Raw genomic sequence first — 10153 nt, 5'->3', positions numbered from 1 at the left:
GCTAGAGCTCTGCCAGGAGGCCCTGACATCAGTCAGCCCGGGACGTTAGTTATCCCAGGAAACAAGTCCATGGGAACTGAGAGGGTCAAGCACTGGTTATGGTTGACCAGTGAATTCCTTGAAAACATACGAATTCCCAGTGTGTTGATATGTCCCGATACGTCCCAGATTTCATATATAGTCACAAGAAACAAAGCAGTGACAGAGAATAAGGAGAAAGAAGCCTAAGGTTTCACCTATATTGTGGTGGTGATTCTTGTTAAGTAATCAGATCCTGAGTGCTGATAAGCAGACATTGTTTTTTTGTTTGATTGTTTTGTTTTTCTCTGAATACTTCTTTGCCCTTATCTTCCCTGATCTTAACCCAGGCACAGAGCTCTTTGGTCAGTAATTTGTATCCTACTTATTCTTTTTTTTTTAACTCCCATGTTTGTAATCAAATCCTTACCCGGGGTTCTTTATTTTGGATCTAGATGTCTCTACATGGTTCTCTGAATAATATTTGTGGGTAATAATATTAGTGGCAACATTGATTTGTTCCTTCGTTGGCTACCTGGGAATTTCACGCTTACAGATGAAAGGATGATAGTGAGGATAAAGTTAACAAGGAAAATCAAAACCAAATCTCAAGACAGTGGACATTACTGAAATCCCAGGAAGTCCTGGGAGATAACTGGGCAAACTGTCTACTATACATGAACACAGTGGTCAGGTTTCCATTTAAAGTGAAGAGAAAAGCAAGACAATTTATCATTTGGGCCGCAATACCTGCTTGGATGTGGTAAATCTNTAAACTAACAAAACAACTGCATCAGCTAAAAACCAAATTATTTGCATTTCTTCTTGATGTTGAGCTTTGCCAACTTCGCACTAATAAACACACTAAATGGCTACAAATATGACCTATTAAGAAAAGACTTTTATTAGTGAAAACAGCATTAAAATAACTGAATAGCAACTCCAGNTAGTCGGGAGAACTGAGCTTACTATGATTTTCAAATGTTTCCATGAGCATTGTCCACTGCACAACATGGCTTCCTTGGGCTGTTAACCATCAGCCTAGGACACGATCTAGTATTTGCCAACCAAGAGAAATGCACTGTTCAGAAACTTTAGACGATGACTATTTCCTTCCTACAGCTACTTTGAAAGCGATATGTTGTATTTTTTTGTGACACAGTCATATAATTTCTCTGAGGACCTTATTCATGAGCTTTTAAACAAGTGATTTCTCACTTCTGATATATTATTGAGACCACTAGAATTTCTATTTAGCCAGTGTCTACAAAAGCAAACTAAGGTGGAGGGCTGACTAATTCTTTCCTGTCAATGGATCTGATAATTATTATGATTTAGTGAAAAGCCTGAATCTTTTTATTCTCGATAGCCAGTATTTGGCTCTTTCATATAAGGTAGACAGCACAGTTTGCCTTCCTTGATTTCCTCTTCTAACGTGCAATCTTGACAACCAGTGGAAACTAAGACAAAACAAAATTCAAAATTAGATTAAGGGCAGTTTTGTCCAAAATAAGGCATTAAAATTCATTTAACCTCTCGGTTGGTTTTAATTTAACAAAGGACAGGGCCTCAGCATATCCAGAATTGAGGGTTAGCAATTATCGGGTGAACTTGATATTTGTTGCCAGTTATTCCCGGTAAGTGAAGCCACAAACAGGATATTTTAGTTCAGCCCATCTGACCATAGTGACTAATTGAATGAGCACTGGAAATGAAGCCAAACCTTCATCTGATACCACTTGTCCACATAACTGAGTGACTGGGACTCAAAGCCCTATGCTCAGTAACTCACTAAGAACTAAAAAGTCACACAATCACGGGATATATATCCTGTGACACATAAAACATTTAGTCCAAAAGCACTTGTGTGTGCTATCCATGCTGTTCACTTCTTCAGCATAGCTCGGTGTAGACTTAAGGCCACAACACTCTTCATGTATATTCTCCGTTTCCCTCTCTGCGTCTCTTCCCATAAGGAAACGTGCCTTCAGTTCACTTCATTGGTCTGTTTATAATCTTTGCTAGACATGATTCGCCTCCAATTAACCATAATGCACTCAGTTCATTTTTTTTTTCTCGACCATAAAACTCTGGTAAAGTGATGGACTGGTGATTTCGATCATCTTTGAAAGAACCAAATAAAAATCACAATCCACCCCATACATGGGCAACTAACTTGTAACCTGCCAGGCTGGCCATGGATTATAGAGGTTCTGAAGTTTTTCTAAACATATTTAAATAGATAGTTAAGACTGAATATTACTATTTGCTTATCTGCAGTTATGTCAGATTCCAACTGATTAATGGGAATGGACTGCCAGGGGAAAGGATTTAGCAATTAAGTTTAATACAAACAGTTTTCTAAAGCTCTGTACCTTACCCTCAAATCTAGGTGAAAAGATCAATTTGCTTCCTACTTTATTTCTTCTGAAAGATAATGGAAAGATAAATATATTTCACAAACTGTGGCCTCAGAAATACCATTATAGCAAACAATTTTATTAATACTTTCATAAAAATGGCATTTAGTAACTTCTGTCTAATACCTTGATGTTATTAAAAGCAAACAAAAGTCATTAAAACAGTTTCTTTCTGTGATTTACATCAGCTTTCATAGCATTGCTTGATTTTTATCGTATAAACTAACCTAAAATACTAATAATCAAATCAGGGTAAAAACAATACAATGTGTTTTCTTTACTTTATTTCAAAATAGTGATTATAAATACATTCTTAATATATTTTCTCCCCAGCTCTTTGGATGCGACAACAATAACAACAACAAAAAAAACTCACTGTGCTCATTTCATACAATGTCAAAGTACAAATCATGCAAAAGATATCATAGATTAATATTACTGCCATACATTTCTAGATGTGTTCTGTTATTTCTGCAATACCTGCTGACGTTACTCATGAGGCCATGCCCTGTGTAACTGATGCATCCTTATGGCTTAAAGAAACGAAATGTTTTTAAAAAGCAACAACAGAAAGCTGGTCTTAAATGATCTTCTAATTAATATATTTATTCAGTTTATTATTCAGAATGGAAAACTAAATATAGAATATAAATTGCCTTATAGACTTGAATCACTGTATTTTAATAGCTGCTTTCTCATAAAATTACACAAAGATTTACTTTTCAAGAATTGAGTCATCTTTATTGATTTCATAAAAAAATAATTTAAAACTTGATTTATATTACACAGACATAATATATTATCTCAACCCCTCCACTAATTTCATATGCTCTAATCTTTGCAACTGGTCTAACAGAGTCCGAGCACACGATACGATGCCAAGAAGGCCATGGTGTGTCAGAGCACATTAGAAGTAAGCACTTCTTGGATTTTCTAGATCTGAATCAAATTCTACTAAAGATGCTGTACTGACGTAAATATCACTCCTCAAGGGGTTAAACTAACATCAAGGTTATAGTTGAAGCCAAAAAAACGTAGATACAGTATTTTAACTGCTCTTGTACTCAACTCAAAACTTATGCCTAACTACATTATCATAAAAGGTACAAGTAGAGCTAATGAGAGGCAGGTGCAAAATAGTATACACTGTATAATGTAGGCACAATGACTTCAGTTAAGGAAAATAGATCAGCCTTAACCAAGGATTTGTTACTGTCATTCACTTACAAGTAAAACCTCCAAATAACCACACACATTTAAATTACTCTTTAAAAAAAGTGGAACGTTTATACCTTTCGGCGGAAGAGTATGAGATAGCCAATATGCTACAGCAAGCTTTAAGATGGTGGCAGGTCCTCTCGCCATTGACAACTGCAGAAACCTTTCTACATCTTCAAAGCCTCACCACACTGAGTAAAAGCCATCATCCCAATGACCTATTATCCCCAGATCATGGATAGAGCTTCCGGTTCCTCCCGTAAGTGTCTACTTGAGATTCCTCAATCCATACTTTATTGACAGGATAAACTAAAACACTTTCTTTGAAGCCTTTGCATCTTTATTCTGTCAGTATGCATTAGGAGCCCTTTAATCCATGGATGCCTGCAAGCATGGTAATGGCATATGAAAAGTCCTTGTGAAACTGTAGATGAGAACACGCTACTGGGCACGCATCTTCACGTCTTTTCTCTCAAGATCAGAAAGCAAGTTTTTGTTTGTATTTTTTTTTAATATTCATATAAAGTTTTCACAGACATTGTCATGAAAATTAAAATTACACATTAAAGTTTTAAGAGCACCAGCACACACATATGGAGACAATTTTTTTTTGCTATTTAAAAAAAAATCTCCAAATTATCTATATGTATGCATATACACTCAAATACACACACACACGCACGCGCACACACACCCTCTAAGAATGCCAAGTTGTTTGTTTTATCTTGGAACAAACACATAAAGCCCTGAAATTAGTACTTAATAAAGGGACTACTGTTACAACTTTAACCATAGTATCATTTTGGAAGCTGCACCAAAACATCTGCCACTTGAAGTTCACGAAGAATGTCTATGTTTACCTTCTTGGTCATCTTACTGATTAACACAGTAATTATAAGAGATGGAGCACAAAAGATATACATATGCAGGCAGGCCAAGAAGGTAATGCATTTCGGGATGTCACTTTGCTAATTGGGAGCTCCTACAAATCTTCAGATGTCTCCCATTACCAAGTCCTCCGTTCCTTTGACCAATTCTGACTTCGAAGTTAACAAGCCAGTTAACACAAGTTTGCGCAAGCAAACACAGTGGCATATCGTTTGGAGTTGCAGACTGTGAACCCATCGGAGACCAAAGAAAGCATTTTCCAGTGTGGCTCTGATAGCCGACGTTACCGTGATGTTCACTGCGCTACTGGATTATCTGATAGTAGTCGAACGATGACAGGACAGGATACCGATGCGGACGAGATATCACTATTAACCTTACTCATTAATTCTGTCAATATTTGTAGTGAAAACTATTTGAAGTAAGCTTGTAGAATCCTGAAAAGCAAGACAACTGATGGCAACTAACAACTGCCCCGGACACGATACTATAAAACTAAGGAACCTATTTTAAAATGCACAGTTGGTAACAAATCTGCAGATAATATGCTAAATTCTCAAGAATAGCACAGAACTGGTTTGTTTCGTTTTGTTTTTTTTTTTGTGTGTGTGTGTGTGTTTTTGTGTTTTTTGTTTTGTTTTTAAATGATACCTGATCACAATGTCCAGAATATTTCTGTACACGTAAGCTTCGGTTTCAGTTTGGTATATTTGTTTTCTGTCTAAATTTATACTTATTGATAAATTCCCTGTGATCAGGAAAACAAGTCAGGCATATTAAATACATATTAAGGAGTACATATTTTCCTATTTAGTATACAAAGTACTTCATAAATATGAATTATGTTACAAAAATAGCTTTGGGTGCGCTCACACGGTAAGCACTTTGCTAATTTTGGACAACCTTTAAGGATTGTGGGTATTTCACATAACTGAGAACAAACTCTAATGTTAGTTTAATTTGAGCCTTGTTTAATTCTGATAAACATCATGTATTTCTTCAGATCACCACAAACGCTATGTAACTCACGTTGATTTGTTTCTTTTGGGTTTTATGTATAGACAGGTAATGCTTAAAGTGTTCAAATTTATTTTATAGTTATGTAATGCATGGTATATTTTAAAGAAATATTTGCACAATTTAACATTATAAATCCAGCGGTTTCAAGATGCAGGCTGTAAAGTTTACCAATTTTACAAATACTATCGAATGTTCTCTCTTTGCATGCTTTTTTTTTGTTTGTTTTGTTTTGTTTTTTGTTTTTTTTTGTTCTTTTTTTCATTTTGTTTTGTTTTTTACTTTTCAGATAATCTTTACACAGAGTTGTTACAATGCCACAAATCAAAAGGATTATTCCAGTTCCACCAACTTAATCTACATGCAAGATGAAGGACCCAGCTGAGGTACACACACTGGTACCAGTTTTCTTGAGTCGGCTTTACAAAGCACAAAGAGACGAAGGTTTTGCATTGGGGTACAAAACAGATTTGCCTCTTGAGGTTAAATTCAGTGTTTTATGTATATAAAGCATCCCTTTGGCAATAGAGTTTGCAGTATCCCCACCGGACTCCACAGTATAGGTTTTATGTAGTAAAATCTATTAAGGAAATTCTCTTCCACCGGACACTTCTCTTGCGGCTACAGTTAATGAGACACCCTTGGAAACGCCTGCCTCTATGCCTATTGATAATATAGTATTTGGAAGTTAGGAGTCAACAAAAGGCACTTTCATCATTAAATAAATGTCCTCTGTATGAAGCGAGATTGCATGACCTAGATCTTGTTCAAAGCTGTCTGCTCCTCAAGGACCTGTAGGTAGTCGGGCGAACTCTGGAGTTTTGCCTTCAGTTCAAAATACTCGCTGCTCTTCCTTTGCTCCACAACAATTTTACTGTGGTTGCCGCCTATCAGCGACTTCTTGTTTTTTTTGTCTTGTTGTTTTTCCGGATAGCGGATCTCAAAGCCGCTGACACCTATGCTGTTGAACTCCTTTTTGTTTTCAAGAAAATTCTGAATAAACACATTGGAATCCCTGCTCGGGAATAATTCATCCAGCTCGTCGATTGTGCTCAGTCTCTTCCTACTGTCCACATGTAATAAATCTTTCTCCTTGTCGGCCACGTTCCTCATAATGACTTTCTGTCCCGGAGGGTCTGAGAACATGAAGCCGGTTTCGGACTCTTTCAAACCACAGGTGTGGCTCTTGCTCATCTGTTCTATGGTTTGCGGGATGAAAGCTTCTGTGCTCAGTCCGTCTTTTTTATTGGTCTTGTGCTCGTGCTTCCTGAGCTGCAGCTGCATGGAGCCGCACTCGGGATTCCCCAGGCCTTCGTGCTTGACCGTGGGCTTCTTGTTTCGTCGCAGCACAAAAACAAGAAGGCAAAAAGCAACAAACACCGTTAAAATGAGGACCACCAAGATACTTAAGATTAAAATAGACAGAGGCACGGGGCCACCGGGAGGACTTCGAATGGGACCCAGCGGGGTGGTGAACGTCATGGCCGGTGCGGGGCTCGTGAATGGCGCAGATGGCTTGTTTAAGAGTTTGGGACATAAGATTTCGTTTTTGAGGGACTTCAGTTCAATGTTGGCAAACTGGACGGGTGTCTCACATTTTAGTTCCTTCACCACAATCCCGTCATTCAGCTTCTCCAGCCACAGCTTTAATGCCACCAAGTCACAAGTGCAGTCCCAAGGGTTGCCCTCCAAGTCAATCTGCGTCAGAGACTGCAGCTGATCCAGCACCCCGCTGACGGGCAAGTACATGAACTTGTTGTTCCGCAGGTTCAGTCTAGCCAGGGGCGCTCCCGAAAAGACGTACACGGGCAGGCTCTTTAAGAGATTATTGTTTAAATACAGTAACTGCAAATTGGGCATGGAGTCGAAGGTGCCTGCTGAGATCTCCTTAATCAGATTGTATTCCAAATACAGATACTGCAGGTTATGAAGCCCCGAGAATATTTCGGGGTAGAGTCTTTCAATCTGATTGCCGTTGAGATACAGCCTGCGTAAATTAGTGAGATTGTGGAATACGTCGCCCCTGATCACTGTAATCTGATTGCTGCCTAAATGGAGCAAATCCAGTCCTTCAAACTCGGCGAAGTCTGAGATGTCCACATCTTTGATGCTATTGCCATTGACGTGCAACTTCTTGGCATTTAAAGGTTTCGGGACCAGTTCAGACATGGACTGTATATTTTTCTCTTGGCAGTTGACACTCAGTCCCAAGTCCGAGGGATGTGTTTTGCAGAAGCAAGGGGCTGGGCAAGGCGTCAGAGGAGGCACCCTTGTTTGGTAAGACACGATCTGACTGAGATTGCGGTTGGACAGGGATTTGCCGGCCACGATCCCAGAGATCTTGGAAGGGTTTGTCGTTTTCGGCGGTTTGGTTACTAATCTGTGTAAGGACGTTTGGGTCGTGTGGCCATTGGGAGTGGTGTAGCCATTCTCCAGCTGAGACGGAGGCAGGATTCGTACATCAAAATCACTGCCCGTGCCCATGGGGCATAACTCTTGTTTGTTGGTCTCTTTTAAAAGCCTGCCATATAAGTCACTGGGCGTTTCGCAGATAGCTTCTCCTATGTAAATGTTATATGGCATATTCTCCAGCCAAGCTTTTAAAGGCAACAAGTCACAGCTACAGTTCCAAGGATTGTCCTCCAGCTGCAGTTCGACGACGCGACCTATGTGTTCCAGAACCCCGATATAGGGGAGCTTCTGGATTCTGTTCCCTCGTATATCCAGGTGGGTCAAAGATGCGAATCGGAAAATATTATCAGGAAGGAATGAAATCAGATTGTCATTAAGAATGAGAACTTTCAGTTTGTGGAGTTTATTGAAGGCTCCTCGTTCAATATACTTGATTAAATTGTAGTCGGCCTGGAGATACTCCAAGTTCTCTATGCCAAGGAAAGTGTCAGCTCGGAGAATCTTTAATTCATTGTTGTTCAAGTGCAACTGCTTTAATGCACTGAGCCCCAGAAAGGCTCCTCCCTCAATGTTCTGTAGTTTGTTATTTCCCAGCTGCAGGGATACTGCATGTGAAAAATTCAAGAACGTATTCGGATAGAGGATATTTAAAAAATTGTTTTGGAAGTTGAGGTGATAAAAATTAGACCAGGGCGGTTTCAGCTGATTTGGTCTGTAGACCGAAACCTTCTCACAGTTGACATAGAGCACATTCTCGACTGACACGCAGGAGCACACATTGCAAATTTCCACCGATATGTCAGAATCTGCATTTGTCGAAGAAATCAGGGCTGACAAAATCAGAAAGAGCCAAAGAAACATCTTCTGGCAATCAGCAAACAACTTTATGCTTCTGAATAAAGAGAAATAATCTACAAAATAAAAAGAAGACATTTTTTCAATGATCATTACTTGAAAGATTATTTGCATCTACATCATACCACAGTGAACACAGGGCTGTAATTATCAGCTTTGTATTTTTCTGCAAGTACTCTCACTCAGATGAACAATAGTCAGCAGAAAGGCCATACATTTCATTTCCGTACAGGAGCTTTATACACATTTTACGTGTGCAGGACACACCACAGACAACAGGGAAAAAAGGCTTGATGGTGCTTAAACCTTAACAATCTGAAAATCTTTTCTCTACGCCCACCATCACATTCCGCCCCTGAGCACAGGCGTTTCGCAACTCTAATGACCTAGCCCAGACCATCAGCTGTGCCTTTTGTAGTTGGCCACCACAAAGGCATTTCAATCTGTAGAAGTCTACTCTCTGGGCTCCAGCTAGATAAGAGGCCAAACACAGGAGATATTAGAGCTCCACTGGGCTCACTGGCGGATGGCCATAGCAGGATTGGGTTGCTGCAGAGGGGACAGTCAAAAGATCAAGGCAGAAGGAGCCCTGGGAAGAGATCTGCCTCAGCTCAGCCCACGGATAAGCACTCTGCCATGAATCAGTTGTACATGGCTGCCTTAAAAACACACATGACCCAGTGAGGTTCTAGAAAAAATAACCAAGTAGGAAATGACTACATTTTAATTTCAAGCAGATACACAGTCTCTAGNCTGTTTACTCCTGCACTATCTAGCTGACGTCCAGACAGCTTTCTCACCCCAAGAACGGGCTCTCCTGCCTACCTGGCCCACTTCTACCCCTTTCCATGCCACTTTGAACCCAGGTCCGGGTGCTACATGGCTCAGATGTTTACTTCCTTCACTTTGACCACAGACTAGCACTGCTGAGGAAGAGGAGGTCAGAGGCTACAGTCCCTGAGTGGTTTTATCTGCAGCACCGGATACATTTAGTACAGTCAGTGTCTGTCCTCAAATCATCACTTCCCAAACCTCCCCTCCCAATCTCACCACCCAGGTCTCTCTGTCTATAAACAAATCACGAATCACTTAGTGGAGTTTAATGCTTAGCAAATTAACCCGTTGTAGCCAATTCCTGAAATACTGCATGCATAGACAAGTATATGCAACGTTTCATGGGAAAGAGTTAAAGGAAAAACAAGCACTGTGCATTTTACTGATGCGATTTTAGCCATGTGAGTCTTTTCCATTTTGCACGGGGAGCTGGCTGCAATTTCAATATGGTTACCACCAAATATTAATTAGATAAATAAATTACACAGAAA

At 39.6% G+C, this 10153-nt stretch overlaps 1 protein-coding gene across 8 annotated transcripts in view; it reads right to left on the bottom strand.

Moving 5' to 3' along the window:
* Positions 1-2705: 2705 nt before the first annotated feature.
* Positions 2706-10153, bottom strand: part of SLITRK4 (SLIT and NTRK like family member 4) — a 694124-nt gene continuing 686676 nt past the window's right edge. For all 8 annotated transcript variants that reach the window (XM_077755188.1, XM_077755189.1, XM_077755186.1 and 5 more), the window contains one exon: positions 2706-8884. In XM_077755188.1, the coding sequence (XP_077611314.1) occupies positions 6318-8834 (2517 nt within the window). In that variant the 5' untranslated portion in view covers positions 8835-8884 and the 3' untranslated portion in view covers positions 2706-6317. The remainder of the gene's footprint in view (positions 8885-10153) is intronic.

This window comes from Crocuta crocuta, unplaced genomic scaffold (assembly GCF_008692635.1).
Source record: "Crocuta crocuta isolate KB4526 unplaced genomic scaffold, BGI_CrCroc_1.0 scaffold581, whole genome shotgun sequence".
Lineage (NCBI taxonomy): Eukaryota > Metazoa > Chordata > Mammalia > Carnivora > Hyaenidae > Crocuta > Crocuta crocuta.
Note: the sequence above shows the minus strand (reverse complement) of the source record. Positions and strands in the feature narration are given on the sequence as shown.